The sequence below is a fragment of the Cetorhinus maximus genome, chromosome 2 (genome assembly GCF_964194155.1).
Source record: "Cetorhinus maximus chromosome 2, sCetMax3.hap1.1, whole genome shotgun sequence".
Lineage (NCBI taxonomy): Eukaryota > Metazoa > Chordata > Chondrichthyes > Lamniformes > Cetorhinidae > Cetorhinus > Cetorhinus maximus.
The window spans coordinates 196,453,717-196,466,586 of record NC_135880.1 but is presented as its reverse complement, the minus strand read 5'-3'; the positions used below and the strand labels follow the sequence as shown (position 1 = coordinate 196,466,586).

Below are 12,870 nucleotides of genomic sequence, written 5' to 3'. Positions count from 1 at the left end.
CTGTAACAAAAAGAGAAAATGCTGGAAAAACTCAGCAGGTCTAACAGCATCTGTGGAGAGAAAAACAGTTAACATCACGAGTCCTTATGGCCCTTCTCCAGAGCCCAAAAGGACTCATAAGTCATGAGGACTCGAAACGTTAACTCTGTTTTTTCTCTCCACAGATGCTGTTAGACCTGTTGAGTTTTTCCAGCATTTTCTCTTTTTGTTTCAGATTTCCAGCATCTGCAGCACTTTGCTTTTTTCCCCACTTACACCTGTGTTTTCTGCAATCATTTCCATTGCTTCAAGATACAGTTTGGCCACATCAGGCCCTGCCCACAAAACTGGCCATTTCCCTGGGTGAAATTGAAAGCTTCTGTGGATTGCTCTCCACTTTCTTTGGCATGTAGGTGCTAGGCAGTGGATCTTAAAAGTCTTTTCATAAAAACGGTGCTTAATTTACTATAAGAAATTGACTAGTGTACCCCAACGAACCTATTAAATGGTTCAGTATTTTTTTCAGTCACTTTCAGTGATTCTTGGTCCATGTTGCTCACAGTGGGAGGGCTGGACACCCTCGTTAAAATAATTATTTTTGGTGATAAACCCGTTTCCAGCTCTATTAATTAGAATTGCACCAGGTTGCCACTCTTCAATACATCAAAGAATACTTTCTAATGGTAAGGGGAGAAAGGAAAACAGTTATGTATTATTACACTACCCGATCGTACTGGTTCATGGAAGAATTTATGTTTGTAATTGTGCAAATGAATTTTAGTGGAAGTCGCGTCCAACGGATGTAATTTCAAGCACATTTTGGGCGCAGTTTCCTGATTGGACCGAAAGTAGAAATTTTACCCACGACTCAGCCATCATGAGGAGAGACAGTGGCGGAGTGGTAATATCACTGGGCTAATAATCCAAAGGCCCAAATTAATGTTCTCAGGACACGGCTTCAAATCCCACCATCCATCTGGTGATGTTTAAATTCAAATAATTAATAAATCTGGAATTGAAAGCTAGTTTCAGTAATGGTGACCATGAAACTACCATTGATTGTCGTAAAAACCCATCTGGTTCACTAATTTCTTTCAGGGAAGAAAATCTGCCATCCTTACCCATCTGGCCAACATGTGATTCCAGACCCACAGAAAAGTAGTTGACTCCTAAATGGCCGAGCAAGCCACTCAGTTGTACCAAGCTGCTAGCACTGTGGTGTACCTGCACCACACAGACTGCAGTGGCTCACCGCCACCTTCTCAAGGGTAATTAGGGGTGGGCAGCAAATGTTGGCCTTACCAGTGACGTCCCACATCCCATGAAAGAATAAACTAAAAACAATTACTGGGTCATCATTGCAGCTAAGGCACTATATTATCTTCAGGAAACTGTGTCTTTTCAAGGTCAGTAGCTTCCACACTCCCTAAGCTTCACGTGTGTGAGAATTCCAGCTTCATCCTGTTGTGACTCTGTTTATTATAAAGCAGGAAAAATTGGTGTAAATATGTCCTATTCTCAACACAATCTTTCCTGAGAATCACAAATGCCAAGGAGAAAACACCGAGGTAAATACTTGGGCTCCAAGTAAGAGCGCTATGTCCTGACGACACATGTTAGGAATGTGTCTGTTGTGCCCACCCCAATTTTTCCATTCAATTCTTTCAAATCACAGGGTATGCGTGTGTTATGTGATCCAATGCATGAAGTTCTGCGGTGGAACCACTAAGCTGATAATGAGGGTGGGAGTGTAACAGAGTGAGTCTTATTACTAAGCGTCTGACAATGAGGGTGAGGTGTGCAACAGAGAGAATGTTGCAACCGAGCGTCTGAAGTTGAGAGCAGGGAGTAACAGAGACGGTATTATAACTGAGAATCTGATATGATGGTGAGTGAGGGTAACATTGAATTATAACTGCAAGCTTGTTAATGAGGCTAGCTTGTGTTTTAGATTACAACTGTAAGCATCACCATGCACAGTCCATAATATACCGAATTGGGTACCGAATCCTCAGGAATCTTGGACCATACAGCCTAGGCTTCTGTCCCAACAGTGCTGATTTTTCAATGGATGTTGAGCAGACAGACATTCAGTGGTGTAATCTGCTGTGCCCCTGCCATTTTCTATGGTCAGGTCCCAACAGCGGACCCTGATGTACACCCCACTGACACCCATTAATCTAATGAGGTGAACACAGCCTTTGCATTGGTTCGCCCTCAAGCATCAAGCTGGGACATCTCGGAGTGTGATGGCACACAGGTTTCATCACCAACATTTAACATTTTCAGTCCAAAATAGGCATTCTCCACAGGAAGTTGGAAACCCGCCACCCATCACTGAGGATCACTAAAGGCTCTACCCCGTTGACTGGCATGAAAAGTGGAGGCCAGAAATACAACCAGGATCAGGGGCATCTCTTAGACTTCACTCCTGTAGGCAGCAAGCCTTGGCTTCCAGTGGCTGTCATGTTCCAGTATACATTTCAGAAGAAAATTGGATAAATACTTGAATGGGAGAAATTTGCAAGGCTATAAGGAAAGAGTAGGACTGATTGACCAGTTCTTTCAAGAACTGGCACAAGCACAACTGGCTATGGGCCGGGGGCAGGAAGGTGGGATTAGAAAGGGCACCTGGGTGTCCTCGGGCTGGCATGGACAAGATGGGGCGAACGGCCTCCTTCTGTGCTGTAACTTTTCTATGGCTCTAAGCACAATGGGCTGAATGACCTCTTTTTCTGTGCTGTAAAATTCTACCATTCCATACCTAAATCTCCCCTGGCCAGGATACACTGTGACCAAGTTTGATGGACTGCAGAGAAAGTACAGCTTGTTCTCCTTGCCTCAGTGCGCACAAAGCCACACAGACCAGAGCTGTCAGCTCTGTTTGGATGTATTCCTGGAGATTTCTTCACATGATCTCCTGCCTCCCAATGCCCCACCCTCAAGCTCCCACCATTGGTTACTGGCCTCATCCATCCATGTAGCACGCCACCCTCCTACACCAATTGGAAAGCAAATAGGCTCTTAATTACCCAATTGGATGGTGCCTGACAGTCAGTCAACCTTTCTATTCCAGATCCAATATTTTTACAACTAATAAATTAAAGAAAATGTTTAAAAACAAAAGAGACACATGAAATTGTTTTTACTATCGCTGTACTTTCTCTCCTAGAGTTGCTTGCAGCCAAGTCCTGGAGATTAATCTTTAATTCTTGGAGATTCCAGGGCCATTCTGTATCTGGTATTCCTAATACAGAGTGGGCTTGAAAAATTGCCCTCATTGTGACAGAGGTCAAGTTATAATGAGTATAGGGTCCATTAGATGGATAGTGTTATAACAAGGCTGAGATATGCAGTCTAACTCTTCACTTTCACAGTAATTGACTTTATGCACTGTTTGAAAAGGGCACATTGTGAGTGAATATGCTGCGTTCCGATATGATTAAATGGATAATATTAGCATAAAGATGTATTTGCGTGAAGGACTCAGGCTTGGGGAGATAAGGCGAACATTCCTGAGAACAGAATGCCCAGTTTCCTACTGTTGTACCTGTAAAACCCTTCGGGGTGGGGAAAGATAAGTGCAGCTGATTGTGAAATGATTAATCTGTCTACCACAAAAATGGGATCCGCAGTAAGTAATAATTTAAATACATTGAAATTGCAGCTAGCCTCCCACAGATAAACGCACAGCAGCCAGCCCCAGTTATACCAGGGGAAATGAAGCCATTTCCCACAGCCATGAACACGGTTTTGTCTCTCCATCTTGATTTAAAGTGATGATGTAGTGTATTTAGAGGGGCACAGTCTGGCTTAGCAAATGATTTTGTTTGGGGAAATGGTTAAACTGCCAGTTGACTCCATCGACTGTCACTGTGCCTGTGTTTAGCCAACCTTTTCCAATTTTCTTTTACGTAAACTTTCTATGATCATAGTACCCCTTTAAAAGATGTCAAGGTGGTTACACCAGTGAAAACAAGTTGACCTGCAGCTCCTCTTCTGGCACGATTTGGCAAATGTACTCCCGCTGTGGTGCTGAACAATGAAGCTTAGCAAGGCTCTCAGTCTGATGAGGGGCTATGTGAAGTTAGCTGATCCCAGTCAAGTTGTGGTCGACCTCCCGTCTTCCCCTTCCATAAACTCAAGCGCATTCTGAACTCTGTTGCCCTTCTCCTAACTTGCATCAAGTCCTGTTCACCCATTGTCCCTTGCTCACTGACCGCCTGACTCCTAGTCACTGTTTCCATTTTAAATTTCTCACTCTCATGTGTCTCCAAGGCTTCAGCCTTCCCTGCCATTTTAACCTTCCTCCAGCCTGACAACCCTTCAAAGCCCCTAACCATCTGTGCACCCCATTGGCGACCATTCCTTTAGCTGCCAAGTCCACACAGACTTTCGAAATTCCCTCCCTATATCACCATGCCTCTTCATCTCTCTCCTCCTCTAAGGCACTCTCTAAAACCTACCCTTTGGCAACCCACATTTGGTCAATTGTTCTAAAGACTCCTTATGTGGCTCAGTATAGAGCAGAGAATATTGAGGAGAGATTTAAGAAAGATGCTCTTGTAGAATGGTGCCATTGATGTCTGTAGCATGCTGTGGTGGGAAACAATCACCCATTGTTGCTATTCTTTATTGCTATTATTGGAAAATGCAAAATGGATGCAAAGTTCCATTGGAAGGGACCTTGATAATTTTCTTCTGTTACAGCACCACTTGTAATGCCTGTTCTATCTGAGGTCAGCTTCCTGAGTCTGAGGATATGGGCAATACTACATCTCTAGACTACCCCTAGGAGTCCAAGAAGGTATTGGTTGTGTCTCTCCTTGAATTGCTGCAGATCCTGCAGTAATGGTGTTCCTGAAATGCAGTTAGGTAGAGAATTCCAGCACTACCACCACATGATACATTACCCGCTGCTCCAAGACAGAGCCCAAAATCTAATATAATGAGGTGATTGTTAACAAATATTGCAGTGATGCCATTGGCTTAGTAATGGGGCTAACCAGACTGGGTAATCACAATGGAAAATCAATTTTTTTTTCATATATATAATTTTTCTTTTCAGGTTCCAGGCTGCGTCTGGAAGACTCTGCGCCCCGGGTCATCGAGCACCCCTCAGACCTGATTGTGTCGAAAGGGGAGCCAGCCACACTGAACTGCAAAGCAGAGGGGCGGCCCACCCCCATCATTGAATGGTACAAGGACGGAGAGCGAGTGGAGACGGACAAGGATGACCCTCGCTCCCATCGCATGCTGCTCCCCAGCGGATCGCTCTTCTTTCTGCGCATTGTGCATGGGCGCAGGAGCAAGCCAGACGAAGGCGTCTACGTGTGTCTAGCCAGGAATTACCTTGGGGAAGCGGTCAGTCGAAACGCATCGCTGGAAGTAGCAAGTAAGTGACCCGATGAAAAGAGCCCCTCGTCACTCTTTGGCGATGCGCTGACCAACACCTACCCTCCTGGTCCAATAGGCCTAAGGCTAAACACCTGCCTTTGTGAGCTGTCGTTTGGGAATTGGGCAGCGCTGTCTCACTGCGTGGTGAGACTAGAGAAGCTCTTCTCCTTAGAGCAGAGAATATTGAGGAGAGATTTAAGAGAAGTGTCCAAAATTATGACTGGTGTAAATGGGGAGAAGTAATTTTCAATGGCAAGAGAGCCAGCTTCCAAGGACACAGCTTTAAAACAATTGACAAAAGAACCCAGGCTAAGAGGAGGAGAAATGTTTTTATGCGGTGATTTGATTTGCCTGAAAGGGAGGTGGAAGCAGATTCAGTAGCAACTTTCAAAGGAAATTGTTAAAATACTAGAAAAGGAAAGATTTGCAGGGTTACAGAGGAAAGAGCAGAGGAGTAGAGAGCTAAATTGATAGTTCTTTCATAGAACCAGTACAGACATGATGGTCTCGTATGGCACAAGAATTCTATGATTCTGTGAATTCAGCACTATTTCTTTGTTCTGATCCCAGGAACTGTTTCTGGTCCCATCAGTTTGTTTAAATGTGGATAGGACATGGACTTCAATCCCTCCATTTAGAAGAGGAATGCCATTCGCTGAAGGAAGCGATGCTCAATTTCCAATCCATTAGAGTTGGCAGTTATGAGCGATATAATTGGAGCCATCCCCTTATCCCGAGCACCCTCAAAACCCTTTTCATGCCGAGTGTTTATCAAATGTCGTTTGGTTGAGTTAAGCCATCGATCAGTTGATCAATACTGCATGGCTGAGCATTGCAGCTTCCAGCTAGCAGATGCCAAAGGTCAACACTCACAGAACATTAACACCCGAATTGCAATGTCAGTGTTTGTGAGGTGTTACAGCCCTGTGGGCTGCGATTGACAGGCCTGTGTCATTAGGACAACCTCAAGTCACAGTTTCCCATTTTGCTGACAGCTCATGTCAAAACCCTTTAACTCTTTGAGGACTGCAATCTGTTTGCCTCAAATTGGCAAGACATGTCACATTTATATTTATTATATAAGCTGCTCAGAGCCGGACTTTTGTCGGTATGGCCATGTATTGAGGGTCCCTTTAACAATGCTGCACCTCCACGCCCCTCAATTGGTTTTCCAGGGTTGGAAGGTCAATGCTCAAGCACGAAGGGGGACACTTCTGCAGCACCCCAAGAGGCAGTGAGGAATCTTAGAGTGACACGAGCCTCTGTCCTGTCGGCCCTGGCAGAGATTCAAGGCTGAAGCAATTAATGGAATGGGAGCTATCTTGGAGGAAGTGTAGGCTCCTCCTGGGCGCTGTTCCTTCATTGCTGAACTTCAGAGATACAAATGCTGCTACCGCACACCCACCATTACCTTCATCCCTAGAGAATGCCGGGAAATGAGGTGGCAGGCTGCCCTTGCCCCCCACCCTGTTGGCTTTTAGATAGTGGGTGGACAGAGAAGGGGCATCACAACCAGGAAAGGGTAGAAAAGCCTTGGGCACGGTGGGGAATTGGCAGCTGGCCTCAATGCTCCATTTTCCCACTACCTCCACCGTTACCCAGTGCCGAGTGCCGGAACAGTAGCAGAAAATAAATTCAGTTCTCAGCGTCATAAGAGAGCCAGTAATCCCCAGTTAGTATGGAACCTTTGAATCCTACAAGCACAGCAGTGGGTGGGGGGGGGGGGCCCTTCAAACTGTGCTGGCTCCACGAAGGAGCAGATCCAAATGGTGTCATTCTCTTGCCCTTTCTTCAAGACTTCCCTGTGATTTGGGATGTATAAGGCAGGAAGCCCTGAGCTGTTGTAATATTTATGCCACAGTTCTAGTGCAAGTTCGTTGCCTTGTATTATACTGCTCCCCATGCCATGCACAGTTCTGGCCTCTATTATAAAAAGACCATGTTCATACCCAAAGACCTTCTGTACAGTGAAATGGCCACTGGGTCACTACCTCCTGGGCGAAAGGTGGTAGACATTGACAATGACAACTGGGAGACAGTCGCTGAAGGCCGTGACCTCTGGAGACTGACTGCTTGGAAAGGTATTGGGAGAGGCTAGCGGAAACAAACAGCTCAGCTGGCCACAAAATGGGCCCAGAGAAAACAAGAGGCCAGTAAACCGTGCACTTTCCCAGCCCACTTCGTCTGCAGCAAATGCAGCAGAGACTGTCGTGCTAGAACGGGGCTTGTGAGCCCCAACAGGTGATGCTTAGCATAGACCACCGTGGTGCCAATGTCTTATGAGAGGAAAAGTTGCCACAGTTATCATAGAGGTTACTGGAAAAAGCATACACAAGGATGACTGGAAAGGCTGAACAAAGTTGGGGGTCTTTCCTCCAGAATATAGAAGGTTGAGGGGTGACCTGATAGTGGTCTTTAAATTTATGAAGGAGTTTGAGAGGGTGCGGAAGATGGGCTGAATTTTCCCTGCACACTGGAAGGGGAAAGCATTGGGAGAGGAATCAGGCCGCCACTTGAGCCACTCGAGGGCCCAATTAACGACCACTTCCCACACCTTCGGGCATTTTGCCCAGTAAACCCTGGTAGCCTCACAGAGGGTACCTGGGGTGAGCCTCTTTTATGGGCACATTTCAAGGGCCCACTGGTGGCAAAAACGCCACTGGTGCACCGTGACTCTCACACCCCCCACCCCTAATTGCCTTGTCCTGCTTCCAAAGAAAAACTCACCACTCTTCAAGAGTGGCCCACCATCGAGACACCCTTATCCTTGTGCTGCAGCCTCAGCAGTGGTTACCACTAGTGGTGGTAGTGTCGAGGCTGCTGACTTCAGGCCGCCTGATTGGGCGGGCTGCTCCAGTGAGCGAGCTGCCATCCGCAACTGGACAGCAGCCTGTTTATTGGCCTCTTCTGGCAAAGTTCTGCCTCGGGATCCTGTGGCCTGCCAGAGCAGGGTCTGCTCCCACTTCTCCGTCCCCAGCGGCAGGTCCTCAGCCTCCCCCGAAAAATCCAGCCTGATGTTTCCATCGGAGGAGACCAAAACTAGGGCCATAAGTGTAAAAGCTACTAATAAACTCAATAGGGAGCTCAGGAGAAACTGAAAGAACCCCCTTGCACGTGGAGAGGTCAAGGAGAACAACAAAGATGCATTTAAGGGGAAACTAGCTGAGTTCACGAGTGAGAAAGGAACTGAGGGTTACACTGATGGGGTGAGATGAGGAGGGCTGGGAGAAGGTTCACGGGGAGTATAATCTCCAGCATAGGCCAGTCGAGCTGAATGGCTGTTTCTGTGCTCTCTCCTTCATGTAGTTCTGTGTATACTGAGAGTGATTACTAATGTACAGAACTGATTGTGGCAGGAGGAAGGAAGATTGGTTGCAGTTGCTCCAGGAGTCTGAAGCTGCTGATTGTACATATTCAGACTGTGCTATAAATACAGAATCCTCCCTTGTGCCTGCACCTCGTACTTTAGAATGTTCAAAGGAGTCAGCATTTGCTATTTTTATTTTTTTTTCCACTGAACATCATTTTTTAACTTCAATTTCGGAAGGGTTTAGCCTGAAAGTGACACTTTGCAATGTTAAGAACAAATGTGTTAGTCTGTTTGGGTGAAATTCTTCTGTCCGCCATTTTAATCTAACCAGCCTTTAATATAAAGGAAGAAGGAACTTTTGAAGCGTAATTACTGTTTCAATATAGGAAACCCGGCAACCAATTTACACGCAGGAAGATCCCACAAACAGATAATAACCAAGTTATCTGTTTTTAGTGATGCTGGTTGAGGGATAAATGTTGGCCAAGTCACCAGGGAGAACTCCCCTGCTCCTCTTTGATATACTACCAGGATAACTTATACATCCGCCTGCGAGAGCAGACGGTGCTTTGATTTACGCAAAGGATGGCACCTGACAGTGCAGCACTCCCTCAGCAGTGTACTGGAGTGTCAGCCTAGGTATGTGCTCTGGTCTTGGGAGTCGGACTTGAATCTAGGATTTTCTGACTGAGAGGTAACAGTGTTACCAGTGAATATCTTTACCTGGATAATACTGATTACCGTGAGTCCCTTTATCTGGATAGTACTGATTACCATGAATCCCTTTATTTGGATAGTACTGATTACCGTGAGTCCCTTTATTTGGATAGTACTGATTACCATGAATCCCTTTATTTGGATAGTACTGATTACCGGTGAGTCCCTTTATCTGGATAATACTGATTACTATGAGTCCTTTTACCTGGATAGTACTACCCCCTGTGACTCCCATTACCTGAATTGTATATACCTATATATACCTATTATGGTGTATAATTCTTCCTGCTGAAATCGTGGCATTTTGTTTAAAACCATAAGTTGTAGTGAAACTTGCTCGGGTGAAGGAGACCATGGGATCCCACGTGGATTAGCTGGCGCAATCCTTTGTAGCATTTGTCTTTTCAACAAATAGAAAAGCATCATTTACCTTTTGAACCTGTCTCTGACAATTCTTAATGATAGGTGAGTGTATGTGCGTGAGAAAGAAGAAACACATATAAAGCAAGAGACAGACTTTGCACTGGGGATGAGGAGGGAATTCATGCACAAACTGACAGGGAAAGACCAAAAGAGAGAGATACTAAGAGAAATAAAAATCATCATGGACAGGGCCTGCAAGCAAGCTAGGGGTGAACAAGACTTCATTTTGTTGAATAGTATCACAATTTCCATACTATTCACTTGAGAAAGTCCAGTGGAAATGCCTCAGGGGTCACAGTGGGCAGCCAGAAGTCAAAGGTCAGAAGTTGTTTAAACCAAGAGGTTTGCTATTTCCCTGACCCATCACCGCCTGACAGCTAAAATGTCCCTTCTGAGGTGACACATGTCACAGCTCCTTCAGAATGGAGGAGGTCAGTGATGGATAGGAACTGACGGACATGTTACAATAACACTGAGGACGAGTATAAAGTGAGCACGAATCAGAGCATAGCTCTGGAGAGAAGCCATTCGACAAATACAAAGAGTATTGAAGGTACAGTGTAAAAGGGAAATAAACAGAGTGACTCTCAGAGTTAGTTTTACTATTTGTTAGTTCGTTTTACCATTTGCATAAAGGACAAATACAAAAGTTTCACTGTGATGGAACAGTTCTTTTGGCTCAGGGGTCTGTGCATTGCCAGGTCTGGAACTGAACCCCACTGGTCAAGAATCCTGGTCTGTGGTGGTTGGTCCCATTCAGGGTGATAGTTGGGATGACCTTAGTGGGTTAGGAAGCGGAAGATGTGGCCAGGATTCCTGTGCCGGAGCATTATCCAGTAAACCCTGATTGCAAATAGGTTGTGCGTGCACGTTGGCAAGAAACAGGTGAGAAAGGCCCTCCCCGTCAGATCCTTCCTACACGCCAGGAGGCTCACCCCCTCTGCACGTTGCCCTCGAGGTGGCTGTGGTGGGGAAGAGACCGTTGTTCACCTCCTTGTGGATTGTGCCTTTGCAAAGAAAGTCTGGAGAGAGATGCAGTGGTTGCTGTCGAGGTTCATCCCGAGCAGTTCTGTGACACAGGACTCTGTGCTCTACGGGCTGTTCCCAGGGACACACACCGAGACAAACATCAACTGCAGCTGGAGGATCATCAACTCGGTGAAAGACGCGCTTTGGTCTGCCCGAAACTTGTTGGTCTTCCAGCACAAAGAGTTGTCCCCGACCGATTGTTGCGGACTGGCACAATCCAAAGTCCAGGACTACGTGCTGAGGGACGCACTAAAGCTTGGGGCAGCTGCCGCAAAGGCGCAATGGGGAAGGGTCGCTGTCTAAGACCTTTCTACCACAGGGCACCGAGAGACTGGAAACTGTTTAGAGCCCCTCGGGCTGTACAGATCAAAATGAAAGGCTGTAAATGATTGTAATATTGTTTGTACTGATGCACCTGGTGATACATTTTGTAAAAGTTTAACCTGGATTGTACCCTTGTAATGTTGTTTTTGAAATGGTTTGGAATGTGATTGAAGATATTTTATGAATAAAGTATATTTTTACAAAAAAAAACGTTGGCAAGAAACAGGATCAGGCTCAGCTGTGATTCTTCTTGACCGGGCCTCACATTCACATAGTTGGACAATGCACACGTGCAGGCTCACACAGGAAGATTAGTTATTTGGGCAATTTACTACAGAGCAGTCAGCACTTACAGGAGAGGAAGGGGGGTACTGCTCTGTGTTACCCAAGTGTGGATACATGTGTAATTTTGGAGGGGTGACAGTGTAAAATTTTACACACACAGCTCAAAGTCATGCAGGACGTGAATCGGGCAAGCTGAGTTCCCGATGTGACCTACCACGTGACAAAACTCTACTCTGGGAGCATTAAATCGTAAAATTTACCCCGATGCTTATTCCTCTAACATTTGGGGGGAAAAATTGATTCAATTCATTTTAACTACTTGGAAATGTAGCATTTAAAAGCTCTGTAGATCTGGGCCTAATTTTACTCCTGATAAATACCTGCTATTGTGGAAGCCTTATTAAACCTCTCCTTGCGCAGTCGATGGCTTGCATTCCCAAGGTTACTCAGCTGCTCCTTATCTGTCCTGCCGGAGTCCTGATTGCACTTCCAGAGTTGAATGAAGCTGTTAAGCCATTGTATCTGCTAATGGTTTTATGGAGGCTCAGCCTTGGCAAACACAGGAAAATTGGTCCTTATCACCTTTTAAGATAAATTATTGTACACCTGTGACCTACGTCGGTGCCCAAGGCAGAAGCACAAGGCTGAGTAGCACAGGCACAGTTGGGTGGCACACAGCGGTCCAGCAATATCTTTGTACCGAAGATAATACTGGAAACTCTCTTCCCTCGAAAGGTAACCCAATTGGGGTCCTTAAAATTCTAAAGGGGTATAAAGACAACAAGAACATGTTTCCGCTTGTGAGGAAGTCCAAAACTTGGAGTGGTAAATATAAGATACTGAAGTTGATGATAAGTGCAGTAACAGTTTAGAACAGGCTTGTCCAACCTGTTCGCGTGGTGGTGGTGGAGGGGCATATTTCACATTTTCTCACACTCAGGCTAATGAGCAAATTTTGGAAAGATAAGATTTGGCACAACATTAAACATGAATTTCAAAAAGAGCCGACGTATGAGAAGAAACAACTTGCTGAGCAAAAAAACAAGTCACAATAATATATTGATAATTTTTTAAAATGTGTATCAAATAAAGACAACCATTAGTGTGTGAAAGGGTGAGAGTATGTGTCCAGCTCACTACCAGGCTCGGGGTATGTGAGAGTAGGTGAGAGTGCCTGTTGGTGTGTGGTAGTGAGGGTGAGCAAGAACGCTGAGACTGGGAGTGAGCCAGACACACACACTCCCCACCCTCTCGTGCATGCGCACCGCCTTCCTCTCTCACACACAAACTCCTCTCTCACACACACACCCCTCCCTCTCTCTCTCACACACACAAACCCCTCTCTCTCACACACACCCATCTCTCTCACACACACCCCTCTCTCACACACACACATCCCTCTCTCT

At 45.7% G+C, this 12,870-nt stretch overlaps 1 protein-coding gene across 4 annotated transcripts in view; it reads left to right on the top strand.

The window, feature by feature from the left end:
• The window catches only part of robo3 (roundabout, axon guidance receptor, homolog 3 (Drosophila)), a 554,342-nt gene that overhangs the window by 292,209 nt on the left and 249,263 nt on the right, over window positions 1–12,870 (top strand). For all 4 annotated transcript variants that reach the window (XM_078531576.1, XM_078531579.1, XM_078531575.1 and 1 more), the window contains exon 2: window positions 5,048–5,374. In XM_078531576.1, the coding sequence (XP_078387702.1) occupies window positions 5,048–5,374 (327 nt within the window). The remainder of the gene's footprint in view (window positions 1–5,047; window positions 5,375–12,870) is intronic.